Here is a 17672-nt window from a genome sequence, read left to right as displayed (position 1 = left end):
GACTGGTTCAGACATCCATCCTTAAATCTAGAAGGCTGTCCCAGGTCCTCTTCCCATCAGCAATTTAACTATCCCATTCCAGTGTACAACCGTTATGACGTTTTTTCAGGCATGGAGGGAGTTGACTGACTTGATACTGGGACTTTATTTAATAATACTTTTGACAGTCCACAAAAGGCCCCAATTACGACCATAGAACAACATTTCCCTAATGGCATCTCATTCACCCAAGGTCCAAAGCAAACCTGTTTGCAGGATATAGTGATTGATCCTGCGACCCTGATCGCGGGCCAAAACCATGCTTCCGTAGTTTCCACCTCTGAACAGGCCCGAAACCCTAAAATCACTAATAAATTGACACTGGACAATGGGGGACATAAAGGGGCTGAGAAAAAACATTGCATCTCAGTTCTATTTTGGAATGTGGCGGGGCAGCGGGCCAAAGTGACTAATGATAAATGGGTAGACTTTATTCCTAAATTTGATATCATAGCACTACAGGAGACCTGGGCATGCGATGTGATACATATAGAGGGATTTAAGACTTATTTCTCACCTGCCCAACCCTCTACTTCAGGTAGAGCGTAAGGAGGTTTAACAATTTATGTTGCAAACCTCCACAATACAACTAAAGTTGTGCCTATTAAATTAGATCCAAATTTCCAGATTTTAAGGCTATGCTTCAATAACAAGGATAGTTTCCTTGTAGTAAACTTTTATAACAACCTGACAGATCTTGAAGCACTGAATGTGGGATCTTTAATTCGCTCTATACTACTAGATTGTAAGAGAAGGGTTGTCAAGGAGGAGACAATTATTTCGGGGGGGGGGGGGGTGGACTTCAACCTGGGTCCATGTATTTCCGAAGGAAATGACGTTTGTGGTATCTTAGATGAAGCCAGCAACCCAATTACACACTTCAGGCATTCTACCTTAGGTAACCTCCTTAACGAAATAATGTTTGAATTAGATTTAGTTGTAGCAAATAATCTTAACAAGGCAGGCTTGTCTCTCATTTCAACATTTCATGGGAGGGGACACCAAACAGTTATAGATTATATCTTGGTCTCAAATGGCGAAATGTCGGTAGAAGCAGTGTTCACCTCACATAAAATTGCACTAAGTGATCACACCCCAATTAGCATCTCCATGCCATTGTCCCAGAATCCAAGGAGCGGTTACAGTTCCATTTTAGCACAAAACAACTTGGCCTTAAATAGAATAAATGGTTACGCTCTGAAATGGGGGAATATAGACCCCACAGAAATAACAAATAAGTGGTAGTAAGGGCTTTCCCCTACCTTACAAAATGTCTTAGCTTGGATGTAACAGATCAAGAAATTATCACCAACTTTGAGGCAGTTATAAAAGTAATTAATGAGGCGTTGTGGATCGAAGCAAAACAAAAATCCAGACAGAAAAAGGGTTGGTTTAACCATGCTTGCACGGTAGCCTACTCTAATTTAAAAAGTGCCCTGAGGAAATCAGTTTGGATCCCACAAGAGGTAAAGGATCTACGGAAGAAATACAACTCAGCACTCAAAAATAGGAAAAGGGAATAAAAAAAACCAACTTTGGGACCAATTGCACGAAAGCTGCATTTACAAGAATTCGGCTGCTTTCTGGCAAGTGGTCAAATCCCCTTTTTTAATTGACAGCAACAAGCTCCCAAAAATAGAGGTAGCAATAGAAGAGAAAGACTGGGTTCAACACTTCTGTAAGATCTTTTCTCTTAGTCCGGATTCTCAAAACCCACAGGACCTCAGACCCAATGATCCATCCAGTTCTTATCCTATTGACCTTCAGTTTACATCAATGCAAATTGCACAGGCTCTGAAAGTTAGCAAAAATGGGAAGGCGCCAGGTCCTGATGGCGTCCCAATTGATCTGTTCAAAGCCCAAATGGACCTTTGGACCCCCCTTCTAACCAGAGTCCTGAATGCAACTTGCAACGTTGGTCTATTGGAATCTTGGTCGAGGTCCGTGTTAGTTCCCATATCTCTTGTTATCGCCCAATCTCACTTTTAGATTCCCTTGGTAAAGTGGCTGGTCGAGTCATTTTAGAACTACTACAAGATTGGGCAGATGATGGCAGCATTATTTCAGACCTACAATACGGGTTTCGTCAAGGCTTAGGGACCATTGAGCAGGCCTTAAACCTCTCCCTCCTGATTGATAAATATGTTTCCATTAAAGGCGGAGACCTGTATTTGGTCTATGTGGACTTATCGTCCGCGTTCGATTGTGTCTCCCACTCCAAACTTTGGTCTTTGTTGATCGACATGGGGGCACCATCGAACGAAGTAAAATTCCTGAGAGAACTTTACTCAAACGCCACAGCAAAAGTCCGTTATGGGACGGGGGGGGGGGGTGTTGACGGCGGAGTTTCCAGTAGAAAGAGGGGTGAGGCAAGGGTGTGTCCTGGCACCCTTCCTCTTTACTTTGTACACGAATGGGCTGGAAAGAGAGATGTTGAAGGGGTGCCAGGACCTTCCAATGGTGAAAAATCGCCCAATTCCCGCACTTCTCTATGCGGACGACACAGTCATCTTAGCCCGCACACCCCTCGAACTTCAAAAGAATCTGGATAGATATTCCACGTTTATGGCAGGTCTGGATTTGAAAATAAATATCAGTAAAACCTTTGTTATGAGGGTGGGATCATGTCGTAAAAACAAAATGAGGGGGACCTACCTCAACAAAGAAAAAATAGCGATTACTGATAAATACTCTTATCTGGGTGTAACAATAGACCACAAACTCTCTTGGATACCAGCCGGGGAAACATGTAAAGTGCTCTTCTTAAGAACCACAGCTGCCCTAACAAATTTCACCAGAAAGTTGGGAAAGAGAGCTCCCCCAGAAATTATTACGATATATAAAGCCAAATGTCTATCTGTGGCCCTGTATGGGGCTGGTCTTTGGGGTTTCGTTGCCCTTGATAGCATCCAAAGGGTAGAAAACTCTTTTTTAAGGTTTCTCCTTGGAGTGCCTGGTAGTTCGGGTACTTTTGCTTGTCATACTGAGCTAGGTCTTCCATATGTAACGGACCTAGCAAAAACTGAACCTTTGTTACTGTGGCATAGGATTTGGACCTCAGACAAGGCAACCTTTACCAAACTCATTCTATCTGACTGCATGAAAATGGATAACGCTAATAACTCAAGGTGGTTGCGGTATACAGTGAGGTTTTTCCATGATTTGGGGTGGGATCAATATTATTTAAACCCCTCCCTAATTCGCGAGGTACCAAGAAAGGCTTTAAAAAAGAAATGCTTGGCTCATCTGGAGGATTTGAGATTGATGAGTGAGATTACCAAACCTTCTGTTATCCATGCCTTGCTTATACAAGCGGTACCCACTATACAGCCGTACCTTACCTATAACACCACGAGTTATGAGCGTCATCTGCTAGTAAGGTTCAGAATGAATTCTTTTTATAGATTGGTTGCATTTCCCATTAGGAACAACTGAGCAAAAGTGCTCCCGCCCTGTCCTTGCGATGGTGTTTCGTCCCAATCCACTGTGCAATGCCACATTCATCTAGTCATCCAATATCAATGCAGTCCAAACAAGAGGTATCAATGCTATTGTAGGATCATTGTCTCTCTCTGAGACAGATGACAGACTAATATTTAAGTAACTTTAAGTCATTTAAGTCGATACACAACTATTGCCTCAGCTTATCTGGTTGCCCATTAGATGACCCTACCCACAACTAGGACCAATGTGGTATCCACATTATCCTGGACCACCACAAGGATTTCAACAACCACCATATCCTGGACCACCACAAGGATTTCAACAACCATTCTTCCACAACCCTCCTCCTCCTTTTCAGAACAGAGGCAGAGGAAGAAGAAGAGGGAACAGACAGGTACAATGGCAGGACACAGAAGACCAACTGAGAAGAACCAGGAGCATGACAAACCAAAAAAAATGAGTGTTAACTTATCAAGAGAACTCAGCCCTGAGGAAACGACAGCCCTGGAAATGGGTTTAGGCTTTGTGCCGACACCTAAAGAAGATAACTTCAGACTCAATGAAGAGCTACACCACCTCTTTAGAAAAATCAGACTCAGATCATTCTTCAAGGACAATGTGACACCAGATCAGGAAGACACGGGTCTAAGACCACCGTCCAAGTTCACACCTGCGGCAGGCATGGTCCCCAGTGAGGTTTTGACCGTTGAAAATGCTGTTCTTAAGGAAATAAATCTCCTACAAAAGACACCATCACATAACAATATGCCCAACATACTACGTGATGCAGTCAAATCTCTCAATGACGACCCAACCATCATAATCAAGCCAGCGGACAAAGTGGGCGCAAAAGTTATAATGAATCTCGAGGACTACGAACATGAATGCACCAAGCAACTTAACCCCACCAAGTACTATGAGGTCCTCGCCCACGACCCTACGACTAACCTACTTGGACAGATCCGCATCATGGCTAATGAAGCATCTACGGAAGGATGGATCACAGCGAAAGAGGCAGCTTTTCTAGTAAACAACGCCCCAAGAATGCCGTATTTCTACCTCCTCCCGATAATTCATAAGGGGGTCAAGCACTGAGAGAGAACCTACCCTATGGACAATTTCTGTGATTCGAAGAAATTGTAGTACACTAACAGAATTTGAAACTCAGTCAGACACCCTGGCTAATAACCTTGAGGAGAGACAATACCCGAGAAATGTGATCTCAAAAGCCAGAAAACGGGCGAGGAATTAACACCCGGCAAGGACTCCTTGAACCCAGGGCAACAAAAATTGACAACCTGATCACATGTGTCACCACTTTCACTCCAGCATCTAATAAGATAAAGAAGATAATGAACCGTAATTGGAAGATCCTTAACAGTGACACCCTGGAGCTCCCACCACCGCGCTTTGCTTTTAAGAGAACGTAGAACCTGAGAGACCAGCTAGTGCACACGCGCCCACAGCCTCCCATCACTAAGGAAACCACCTTATATCTCCCCGCAGTCACAGGACATCATCTATGTGGCACTTGTGGGGTCTGCCCTCTAACCAAACATACCAAGACTTTACAACTGGGACCTTTCAGGTGAGAACAACGCAAGCATACAAATTGCAACACTACCAACTGCATATACCTTATCACATGTCTCTGTAACCTCTCATATGTTGGGATGACCACAAGAGCAGCCAAAGTGAGGATCACTGAACACAATACCCTTAGGTATTTTTAAACTCACTGTACCCACGACTACACCCTATTCCTAGGACTCCACCCAAATGCACCAGACGGCAGTTGTCTTAAAAGATCTCCGCTAAAGCGACCCTTCGGGGGACCCGTAGGGCATTGCACCGCCGGCCCGACGAGGAGCAACTGCCCGATTATGAAGCATGACATCCTTCGGGGTGTGTGAGGATAACAAGAGACAAGATTTGTCTTGTCCAACACTTCCCCTCACTCTTCACACAGAGTGCGCAACCTAAAACGCTCATTCTCCCTTTGTTCTATAATTTTTTTCCCATTGGACCAGTGATCTTTTTGTATTGACCTAATGCCCATTAGGTGAGACATAACTTTGCCTTCTATCTTGACTGCAGACAAAGAGGAACAGAGGGGATGGAGAAAGAGTAGGTGATGGTGGACTGCAGTGCCCTTAAAAATAATACTTGTAACAACACTGGAGCCAGTCCTATAAGTTACCAAGTTGGCCAGAGGAGTAGCTATGGGTAAAGACCGGGAAAAACTGCCTAAACTAGGATGTATAAATGTCTTGAAATTGTGACTTACTGGTCTTATCAAAACTTCTGCATGATCTGAAGATGGGGATAAACCTGTGACACAATTGTCTGATGGCATCATGCTTTATCTTTGCGTGTTCTATAGCACAGTTTGTAAATTTCTGGACAGCACAGCACTAAAAGTATACAGTTTTGGTAGGTGAGACATTTTTGGGACAAAGCTGGCAGGCTCTCCTAACGGAATCCATTGGGTCATTTAAAGCAACTGTCCAAGACTGACACCCAACTGAACTTAGGAAAGCCAGCACAGTTTTTAAATGATGGAAGATTACAGATTCAAATGTGGAAAAAATACTAGCATTATTACATAGATTACTAAAGTAGAAAATCTACACAATAAACATACCACATGACCAAGGAGTATTAAGGTTTAGGGATACGTCTTTAATGTGAGAAAGGAAGGATGAGGGCCATATCACACAGTACAATATGGAAACCATGATGGAAGGACGTGGAAATGTGAAACATCATTTGATGATTTTATGCCTTTTCTTTCTTTTAAAGCGTTCAGATGTCTTACTCACAAATTATTGTAAATTAAGTGTCATGTACAGAGGACGCATCACGGCTGTGAAAAATACATTCCAAGTACAATTCATGTTTTTTCAGCTATGTAGCCTTTAATTTGGCAGGGAATACTTATAAAATACCGAGAGGTTAAATGCTAAAAGGGTATGGACCAACATAAATTATATAATTTACAGAAAATAGTTCCATTTTATTTTATTTTATTTTATATTCTTCTATAGCGCCTGAATAGACCCCCGAAGGGGTATCTCCGCGCTTTGCCAGTAAGAATATCCTCAGATAGATGTGCGTAATGCATATAAACAGAGAGGGATCAGATGCTGGGGAATAGGTACGTTTTTAAGACCTTACGAAAGGTCAGATGGTTAGTGAGTATTCTCATCTCAGAAGGTAGGGAGTTCCAGAGCTTTGGTCCAAGATGGGCCAGAGCTCGCCCTCCTTGTCTGGACCTCTTTATTCTGGGCACCTGCAAAAGCTGCTGGCTGCCGGAACGAAGGGTGCGTCCAGGGGCATAGGGCAGAAAGAGGTTGGCCAGATATTTTGGGCCTTTGCCTATCATGCTTTTGTGGATAGTGCATAAGGTCTTAAAATGTACTCGTGCCCTCACTGGCAGCCAGTGGAGCCTAATCAGCAGAGGGATGGAGGGAGTCCTAGGAGGGGCATTGAGGACTACCCTCGCTGCCGTATTTTGAATCACTTGCAACTTTTTAAGCTGCCCTTCGTTCGCTCCTAAAAGGAGGCCGTTGCAGTAATCTACTCTGCTGATGACTAATGCCTGCACGAGTGTTTTCCTATGGCAGTCTGGCAGATAGGGGAACACTCTTCTTAACATTCCAATAGCTTGAAAGCAGGTGCTTGCCACCTGGTTTACATGGTCCTTGTAGGTGAGTGTCTGGTCTAATAACACTCCAAGGTTTCTCACCATGCTTTTAGGGGTGGGAACAGGGCCTAATTCCAGGGGCCACCAATCCGGTGTCCAGTGTGTAGCTGCATGCCCAAACAACATTACCTCAGTCTTTCCGATATTACATTGGAGGCAATTTAATGACATCCATGTGGATATTGCTTTCATCCCCTCTGCAAAAGATCTTTGTATTGCAGGGGTTAGATCTTTAAAGGGAAAGAGGAGTTGGGTGTCGTCAGCATACGACACTGGTGTAAACCCAAATGATCTTGCTAAGGCGGCCAAAGGGGCCACGTACACGTTGAAGAGTGTGGGACTTAGGCAAGATCCCTGTGGCACTCCCTTGTTGAGCTCCCTATAGATGGATTTGTGGGAGCCCAACCTGACCTCTTGAGAACGGCCTGACAGGAAGCTCTTCATCCATGTCAGTGCCACTCCCTCCAGTCCTACGCCCTTTAGTCGTTCAAGAAGCACTTCGTGAGACACCGTATCGAAGGCGGCGGAGAGATCCAACAGCACCAAAATCATAGAGCTACCTCCATCCAGTGCCATTCTGATGTTATTGGTCACTGTCTGGAGGGCTGATTCGGTGCTGTGGTCTGGCCTGAAACCAGATTGGGAATAGTCCAGGCCCTCCGTCGCTTCGAGATGTTGTGACAGATAGGTGTTCACGTGCTTCTCAGCTATTTTGCTGATGTGTGGCAGGAGCGAGATGGGGCGCAAGTTGGAGAGGTCGGTCCATGGGGATGCAGCTTTCTTGCGTATTGGGTTTACCACCGCCCTTTTCCACTCTGCCGGGACATGTCCTTTAGTAAGAGAGATATTAATTATCTTTTGTATAAAGGGGCCCAGGAGAGGGATCAGGGGAGGAACCATCTTGGCAGGGAGGAGGTCATTTGGAGATCCTGATTTAATATGAGTAATGAGACGAGGGAGATCCGTGCTTTCAATGGGGGGAAAAAATGACAATGGGTGTGGGTTATCTTTAGGCAGAATTAAAGATGTGATCTTATTGGTGTCACTCATACTGTTCATGCTGTTATTGGCGGCCACTATTTTCTCATATATGTTGTTTATTTTACTCTCAAAAAACGATGATATGTCGTCGCATAAAATCTGTGAGAACTCCTCAGGGCTCTCACATGCGGCGGGTTTGATGAAGTTTTGAAGGATTTTAAAAAGCTCCTTAGGGCAGTTAACAGCTTCTTCCAGCTGTTGCAGAAGACGATTTTTTCGGGCCGTTCTGATGTTTTTGTAGTAAATGGATTGAGCAAGACGGAAGACCGCTCTAATCTCCTCAGTCTTATGCTTCCTCCATTTTTTTTCGGCTTGCCTACATTTCTGTTTTTGCTCCCTTAGCTCCTGAGTGTACCAACTTTCTTGTTTAGAAGAAGGGAACTCTTTGTATAGTTTTAAAGGGGCCAGGGTGTCAATGGCTCGCTTAATTGAGCCTGTGAATTTTTCCAGTGCTGTGTCTGCTGTGTCTTCTGCTAATATGATGGGTTCTACCCAAATTTCCCGTAGGTTACTTAAGGAGATTTTGTGCCATTGGCGGCGCCAGGTCTGAGGAAAGGGTCCTTTGTTACTACGTTTTTTGGGAATTGAGAATGAAAATTGTAGAAGAAAATGGTCTGTCCATAGGATCTCTCTTGCTGGAAGACAGTTAATCTTTGCACAGTTGGAGAGGACAAGGTCTAGTGTATGGCCACCACTGTGCGTGGGACCGGTGTTTTTTATCTCTAGACCTAGATTTGACAGGTCGGTGATAAGGGAGTGAGATTCAGGTAAAGTTGGTTGATCTACATGAGTATTAAAATCCCCTAGAAGGATAAAATCTTCGTTGGATTTTAGTTGGGGCGCTAACAACTCTTGGAGGAGGAGGGGGAAGTCTGGGTTTGATCCTGGGGGACGATAAGCCAGAGCACCTTTCCAAAATATGTGGCTTTTAAGATCAATTTTGAAAAACATGATTTCAAGTAGTGGACTTTGATATTGCGAAAATACAGTGACCCTTAAGTCATCCTTATATATGATTGCTAGGCCACCGCCAGTCTTCCCTTCTCTATCTAGGTGTTTGAGTTTATATCCAGTTGGGATCCCCATTGTTACAGCAGTGATGGTCCATGATAAACATTTTAGAGCATACTTACAGACATCCATAGGAGCACCAGCAGCTGGCAGGCGCGTTTGATGAAAATGATGATATTGTGCATTTTGGTAATCCATGTCAACAGGCCCAATTGCATGACCATCTTGGATACCTAACAAGTTTTGCAAAAGGTATATTCTTTTTATTAAATGTTATATGCATCACTATTAAATAAATCTGTAATATTGCCTTCTATATTGATCCCTATGATTGATAGTCGCATGCTATACATTGATTTACTTTTAATTCTCAAAGTCAGAACAGGGTCCACACCTTAATTTAGTATGTACCATTCCACAAGGCAAGTGAGGAAAACTTTAAAATAGATGGTCATCTAATTGGAAAAAAATAAATGAATACATGTTTAATGTAAGTGTAATATGTCTGCTTTATAAAAGGGGGGGTCTATGCCACATTTTTCAGGATAACTATGCAGATTATCTTAAAACTCGAACAACCAACCCAGTGAAAACTTGAAGATTAAGTGCATGTTTATTGAATGTGGATCAATTCATCCCAAACTCAGCTCTTCATAAATAGAAATACTCACATTTGGATCGGTAAAATAAACTGTAACCTAAAATACTTTTGGTACAATAGAAAAGGGAGAGCCACCTATTATGTAATATGATTCCTATTATTTCAGTAAGACTGTGCATACGGGCAACATAGGAGTACATGCATACCATCAGAATATGCTGACCTAATTTCCGGCTAGCTCACAGTGCGTCACCTGGACCTCTGAACCTTACAAGATACCGGTCTTATCAAAACTTCTGCATGATCTGAAGATGGGGATTAGCCTGTGACACAATTGTTTGATGGCATCATGCTTTATCTTTGCGTGTTCTATAGCACAGTATGTAAATTGTTGGACAGCACAGCACTAAAAGTATGCAGTTTTGGTAGGTCAGACATTTTTGGGACAAAGCTGGCAGGCTCTCCTAAAGGAATCCGTTGGGTCATTTAAAGCAACTGTCCAAGACTGACACCCAGCTGAACTTAGGAAAGCCAGCACAGTTTTCAAATGATGGAAGATTACAGATTCAAAGGAGGGGTCAATCTAGTGAGTGCAGCACTAAGCCAAAAACGTGTTCCAATGACAGGCATGTACAGTTTTCATCGAGGGACGCCTGGCTGCCAAGATGACATCAACCACCTTGGTGAAAGGTCGAGGGTGTTTAGCTCTCATTGCTTAATCTCCAAGCATAGAGGTGGAGCTTTAAAAGATCTGTGTGGAGTACTCTGCCCTCTTGCTGCAACTCTAGGTCCTCAAAAAGAGGCAACCTGATCACGGAACATATGCACAAGCCCAGGAGTTCTAGATACCATATTCTACATGCTAAATCGGGAGGTAGTAGGATGACTTGGGCCCGCTCTGTCCTGTTCTTCTGGAGGGCTTGGGGCAGGATTTGATACAGCATGTAGGAGTCCAGAGTTCGACTCGAGGGGGAAAAAATTTCCAAGTGAGAGGCGCCTTGGAAATTTCAACGTGCAGAACTGCTGACATTGCAGGTTCTCTGCGATGGCAAACCGATCGAACGAAGGTTGTCCCACATTCGCAGAAGAGACCTTGCACCAACCTCCGGTATAACTACCAGTATGACTGCCATTTGTGTATCCACCAGAGACCAAGGACCTTTGATCGCCACCTCTTCCAATTGGTCGGCTTAACCCAGAAACAATGCATCGTTTACTACTGTTGGCTCCGGGTAAGGATGGGAGAGGTCACCTAGATGTTGGGCCACTGGGAATTCAAATCCCACTGCAGAGCTTGCATATGCCATCTGGCGTGCTCAATTAGGAGGAAGCAGGAGGCCATCAGTCCCAGCAGCGACAGAGTTGACCTCACTGAAATCCAGGACCAAGGGTGAAAGATAAGGACCATAGTCTGATTGCCCTGGACTCTTTCCGTGTAAAGTAAAAAACCTGTACTGTGCCCAGAATGGCTGTGATGAAAAGGAGCGTTTTAGAAGGAGTCTGGTGTGACTTTGGCATGTTGAAAGTGAATCCCAGAATATGACACAAGATTTGCCTTAGTCTGGAGGTGGTTGAGGACGATGAGGGGCAAGCCCACCTTCAACAGCCAGTTGGCGAGGGAGGTTAAGACTGGTATTCCAGACCTCCGAAGATGAGCTGCCACCACCGCTATCAGTTTCATGAACACCCAAGGGGCACTGGTGAGAGCAAAGGGGAGCACAGCAAATTCAAAATGCTCATAACCCATCACGGACCGCAGGTAGTGCCGATAGGCTGGCAGGATGGAAATATGAAAATAGGCGTCCTGCAGATCCAACGCCACACTTCAGTCTCTAGGGTTGAGGGAAGACAAGTCTTGGGCCAGGGTGAGCATCTAGAACTCCTCCTTTCGGAGGAAGGGGTTGAGAGGGCACAGGTCTAATACAGGCCAGAAGCCTCTGTACTTCTTAGGGACCAGAAAGTAGCAGGATGACTAACAATGCCCTACTTCTGACGCAGGCACCCTCTCAATAGACCCTTGGCCAAAAGGTCTTGTACTTCCTGCCATAAAACTGAGAGGTGGTTCTCTGTCAGTCATTGGAAGGAGGGGGAGAGGCACAAAAGGTTTGTCAGAGAAGAGAGTAATGGGAGAGTATAGCCCCAACAAACTATCTGCAGGGCCCTCTGGTCTGAAGTGATCTCCTGCCAAACCAGAAGGAATTATCGGATTCTGCATCCCAACAGGTAGGTAGATGTTCTCTATCAAGGACACGCTAAAGAGGTTTGGCAGGTGAGGCTGCGCGGGGTGGGAGCAGGATCAGGAGGGTGTTGCAGACTGGGCCACACACTCATCTTGGCTGCATGGGTGGTAGGTACCTCGGCCGCGACCATGTAAGTGCTGGGTTTCCTGGGTGCTTTGGATAAAAAGGTGCTGTGTTCAAGCCCCAACATTTTGTGAACTTGACACATCATGACCATCTTGAATTACCTAGGCCAAGCTTATGCAAAGGTTGTCCGGAACACCTAAGAGAACATGAGCCGCCAAATCCCAAAGGGCATGGTAATGGCCCAATCAGCAGCTGGCGCTGGCAGATCAGAGAACTAGGTTGGTGTAAGAAAAGATTCTCTTGCCAAACATTTCCACACGTTTAGATTCCTGGTCAGGAGCTGCAAGTCTTCACACCAATTGTCATCGGTGTAGGGCTGAGAGAACTCATTCACCCTGGTCATGGTCATCAAACAGGAGTACAAGGTGGGCCTCGTCCCTTGAGGAATAGGAATCTCCAACAGAGGAAGTGGTGCCTCTGTTGCATTAGGCACGATGTAGACCAAGGTCAGACCAACGCCAACTCTATGTCAGGGGGAACGATTGGTTCCTCCTTTTCTTCCTCCTCCTCCTCTGGCATCGATAGAGTCGGCATGGGTGTTGAGGAATCCGGCACTGGCACAGGCCTCAGTGCTGGAAGCAGAGCCGGAGGCAAAATAGGCTCAGTGGATCCAACCGGCACAGAGGACAAAGCTCGCTGGTGGTATCCCAGATGGAGGGCCTTATGGCTGAAGATTCAAAGCGAGACAAAGACCGACCTCTCAAGCGGCTCCGTTGACTCCGGGAATAGAACGAGATTATGAACGAACATTGGAAGAGGATCATGACTTGGAGGGCCCTAATAAGGGGCCTTCTTATGCTTAGCAGCAGTTTCACCTCACAGTCCCGGATGGTCTTTGGGTTCGTCAATGTGCAATCAGTGCAGGCCTTGGAGTTGTACCTCGAACCCAGGCACCACGAGCATACCTGGTGGGGACCTATCACAGGCATCTATTTGCGAAAGTCTCAATAGTGTTTGAAGCCTGCACGTAACTTTTTTTTTTTGGGTGGGGGGGGGGGCTAACATTTCTTGCACATTGGTAAAATATTGAGGTATAAGTCTCAAAAATACGAAGAAGGGGACATGTGTTTAACTCTCATATCAGCTAATCGGAGGAACATGGAAAATAGCTAAATGCAGTCTATGTCTAAATATTGTTTGGAGTTCTGATTTGCCTAGTATAGGCTCACCAAGATAATGAGTCTGACCTTTTGGAACTGGAATTAAGCAAACACTAGTTTGCAGGGGTAGCAATTCTTTGAGAACACGGTGTACTGTGAAGGGCTTGGAACATAAGAACATATATAACCGAACAGACTGGGGAATAGAAAAAAGTAACCTTAAAGGCTCCCTTGAAAAGCGATAGAACAGTTCTCTCGACCAACCTTTGAATAATAAGTTGTGCGCGGTTGATAGAGGTTTACGGTTGCAACCAGAACAGTCACTAAGGCCGCCACCTCTTAAATGTGTGTACTCGTGGTCCATCTCAGCCAACATGTAGATTTACTTCAAGCACGCAGGCACACTTTCAATCCCCATGTTAAGACAGAGAACTAGAGTTAAGGAGGTTATCTTGGACTTATGAACTCAAGCCTTCCTGCCACCCTAAAGATTTTGAGTAAAGGAATATGTTACTTACCTTTTAAGCATCTATTCGTAGTGTGCAGTGCCATCAATTCATATGCTTATCATTAACCTGCCATCTAGTGTTGGGCTCAGGCGATTACACGTTGTTTTTCTTCCAAGACATCTTCCAGTTACGAGGTCCCGCACCTCCTCCTCAGTGTGGATTGCACATGTACCTCAACTCCTTTGTTAAATTGTTTTTGGCTCATTGAGTGAGCTCTAGAAAAGGAACAATACAGTGACAGAATAGAGAAACATTTATAAAAGTGAGTGGGGGATTTACTGTGCTAAATCTAGTAGCAAATACTGCGACCAAAAGGTTATGGGGAGGAGGGTGTATATATGAAACTACGGCACTACACACTATGAATAGGTGCTTAAAGGGTAAGTAACATTCCATGCGTAGCATGAGTTAGCTGTAGATACATATGATTGGCATAGAATATAAAGCATAGCTCCCCATTGCAGTGGTTAGCGACTGGCTGAAGTACTAGTTTGAAATAATGTTGCAAGTACAGCTTGACCCACTCTTGCTTGTTGAACTGTGAAGACATCAACACAGTAGTGTTTTGTAAATTTATGTAGGTTAATGCATGTTGCTGCTCTGCAAATATCCTCTATACATATATTTTCTAGAAAAGCCATAGGAGCTCCCTGTTTACGTGTGGAATGAGCCAGTGGTAGAACTGTAAATACCATCTTGGCTTTTCGGTAACAGTTTTGAATGCATCTAACTATCCATCCAGAATTGCCTGCCTTGGATGCGGGTGCCCCCTGGTGAGGCTTGGTAAAGGCGACAAGAAGGTTTTCTGTTTTCCTAAAGGATTATATTCTATCAGTGTACAACATGATAGCCTTTTTGGCATCTAATGTATGCAGGTTTTTCTCTACTACTGTGTCTGGGCTAGGAAAGAACACAGGTAGTTCTATGGTCTGACTTTTGTGAAAGGCTGAGACCACCTTGGTTAGGAATTTTGGATTTGTCTGTAGAACCAATTTTGTTGGGAACATTTTGAAGAAAGTTTCTTGTTGAGTAAGTGCCTGTAGTTAACTTATCCTTCTGAGAAAAGTGATTGCCACTAGGAAGGTAACTTTCCGTGATAGAAATTGAATTTGACATGAATGAAGTAATTTAAATGGCGACCCCCATAAGCCTTATAAGGCAAAAGATGCAAGAACCAGGCAGGCTGTGCAGAATACTGAGAGTGAAGTTAAGGGATCGCGTCCTGTGGATGCCCTGTGATAGAACAAGCAGAAGGTTGTAATTTTAATACATTAGTCTTTGAAAACATGTTGTACAGCTATGTCAGGATGCAATGTGCATGAATGCCATTGGAACAAGAAAATAAATCATTTATTAGGTAAAAGGATTCAACCAGAAAGTGAAGGCAGATCATACTGCTACGTTTTGGCATCTTCCTAGGCAGTTTCATTATTCACCAGACAGTTGCTGCAGTTTCAGTCTGTGTTCTATGAGAGGTACCAATCAATATTGCAGACCTACTACAAAGTAGAAGTTGATTTTTTAAACGGATGTAGAGGATTAAAACACCAGCTCCCTCTTTATTAATAGACTGGTTCCTTCACACATACATCCGATCTGTTAATGCACAGTTTAAAAATGCTTAACCTGGAGGAAACGAGAAACAATCCAGTTTTAAGCACCTTATGCCAGCCCACACCACTGTGCTGACTTGCAATAATATAGCGGTTGTGTAAAGATACATTTTGAAAGCTTCTCATCTACAGAGGTAAAGGTTTGTAAACAGTTAGCGAATGAATGTCGCTATCACAGTGTGGCAGTTGTTAATTTCTCCTGGGGAGGGGTAACTGGCCTTAAGAAGGTTGTTGTTAGCTCAGACCTCCCTGTAGAATGTTTGCTTGGCAATGACCAAGAGACTTCAGCCTGGTCTGAAGTGGAGTATAGGACACATACAGAAATGTTAGGCATCTCAGCACATGTGCTTGCTGTGACTAGGTCACAGGTCAAAAATTGAAACATTGAACAAGCACTGGATTCTGGAATAATGGACCAGTTGCCTACCAGGAGGAGAAGCAGTAGGGTTAAGGCACTGCCTTCCCCCTTGCCTCAGGAAGAGTATCATTCTTCTGAGGAAGCTGATTGTGAGACCCAAGAAGGAACTGTCCTACAAGAGCTTGAGCCTGATCAGGTTGAGTTTCTTGGGACATGGGGACCTTCCAGGGCAGATCTGAGGTAGGCGCAGTTGGACTGCCCTTCTCTTGAAGCCCTCAGATAGCAGGCTGCTGCTGAGGCTGCAGGGAATGCTAGTGGAACCCATAAGGTTTACTGGGATGAAGGGCTCCTATATTCAGTGGCTAGAGACCCCAAGCCTGGAGCTTCCATGAGGTTGGTCATACCTTTGGCATTCAGGGGCTTCCTTTTGATACTAGCCCATGATATTCCCCTTGCAGGACATCTTGGCCAGAACAAGACTTGGGACAGGCTTGTCCCCCACTTTCACTGGCCTCACATGTCAGGACACCAAGGAGTTTTGTCGCTCCTGTGTCACCTGCCAAGCCAGTGGCAAATCAGGTGGCACTACTAAGGCCCCCCTTATACCACTAACTGTGGTGGGGGTTCCCTTTGAACGTGTAGGGATTGACATTGTTGGACCAATGGATCCCCAAACAGCCTCTGGGCACAGGTTTATTCTGGTGATATTGGATCATGCCACCAGATACACAGAAGATATTCCCCTTAGGACCACTCCAGCACCTGTTGTGGCAAGAGCCCGTTTGGGAGTTTTCTCAAGAGTGGGTTTCCCTAAGGAGGTTGTTTCAGACAGAGGTGCTAACTTCATGTCTAGTTACCTGACTGCAATGTGGAAGGAGTGTGGAGTGAACTTTAAGTTCACCACACCCTATCACCCACAATGCAATGGTCTAGTTGAAAGATTCAACAAGACCTTAAAGGGCATGATTAAGGGTCTCCCTGAAAAGCTCAGGCAGAGATGAGACATCCTACTGCCCTGCATTTGCTTATAGAGAGGTTCCACAAAAAGGGGTTGGCTACAGCCCTTTTGAACTTTTGTTTGGGGATTCTGTAAGAGGACCCCTTTGTCTGGTGAAGGAAGGATGGGAGTTACCTCTCAAACTTCCCAAACAAGACACTGTGTACTATGTACTTGGTCTCCGCTCCAGGATGGCTGAGTACATGAAAAAGGCATCCAAAAACCTTGAGACTAGTCAGGAATTGCAAAAGGCCTGGCATGACCAAAAGGCTGTGCTGACTGTTTACCAGCCAGGACAGAAAGTGTGGGTGTTGGAGCATGTGGTCCCAGCAGCTCTCCAAGACAAGTGGAGTGGACCCCACGCTATTGTTGAACAGAAGGGAGAAGTCACTGATCAGCAGCAGAGTGACTGTAGACACGTTCTGCAGGCCAACAGACATATGTTTTCAATTACTCCAAGTCAGACTACCTAGTGCACTCATGAAGTGGACACTGGGGACAGACTGCCTGTTAAAAGTAAGATTTACAGGCAACCTGATCATGTCAGGGACTGTATCAGGACAGAGGTCCAGAAGAGGTTGGAATTGGGAGTAATTGAGCCCTAGGGCCAGTCCAGTAGTCCTGGTGCATAAACCTCACAACCAAGATGGTAAGAGAGAGATGAGGTTTTGTGTGGATTTCAGAAGTCTCAATGCGGTCACTATCAATCATTGACACTTATAAAGCGCGCTACCTACCCGTAGGGTCTCAAGGCGCTGGGGGGGGGGGGGGGGGGGGGGGTGCCGCTACTGCTCGAACAGCCAGGTCTTCAGCTTCTTCCTGAAGGAGAGGTGGTCTTGGGTCAGGCGCAGGTCGGGAGGGAGGGAGTTCCAGGTCTTGGCGGCCAG

The 17672-nt window shown here is 44.9% G+C and overlaps 1 protein-coding gene across 7 annotated transcripts in view; it reads right to left on the bottom strand.

Moving 5' to 3' along the window:
• The window catches only part of AGFG1 (ArfGAP with FG repeats 1), a 429459-nt gene that overhangs the window by 156310 nt on the left and 255477 nt on the right, over positions 1–17672 (bottom strand). For all 7 annotated transcript variants that reach the window (XM_078666216.1, XM_078666214.1, XM_078666215.1 and 4 more), the window contains one exon: positions 9364–9474. In XM_078666216.1, the coding sequence (XP_078522342.1) occupies positions 9364–9474 (111 nt within the window). The remainder of the gene's footprint in view (positions 1–9363; positions 9475–17672) is intronic.

The sequence above is a fragment of the Lissotriton helveticus genome, chromosome 11 (genome assembly GCF_964261635.1).
Source record: "Lissotriton helveticus chromosome 11, aLisHel1.1, whole genome shotgun sequence".
Taxonomy (NCBI): Eukaryota; Metazoa; Chordata; class Amphibia; order Caudata; family Salamandridae; genus Lissotriton; species Lissotriton helveticus.
Note: the sequence above shows the minus strand (reverse complement) of the source record. Positions and strands in the feature narration are given on the sequence as shown.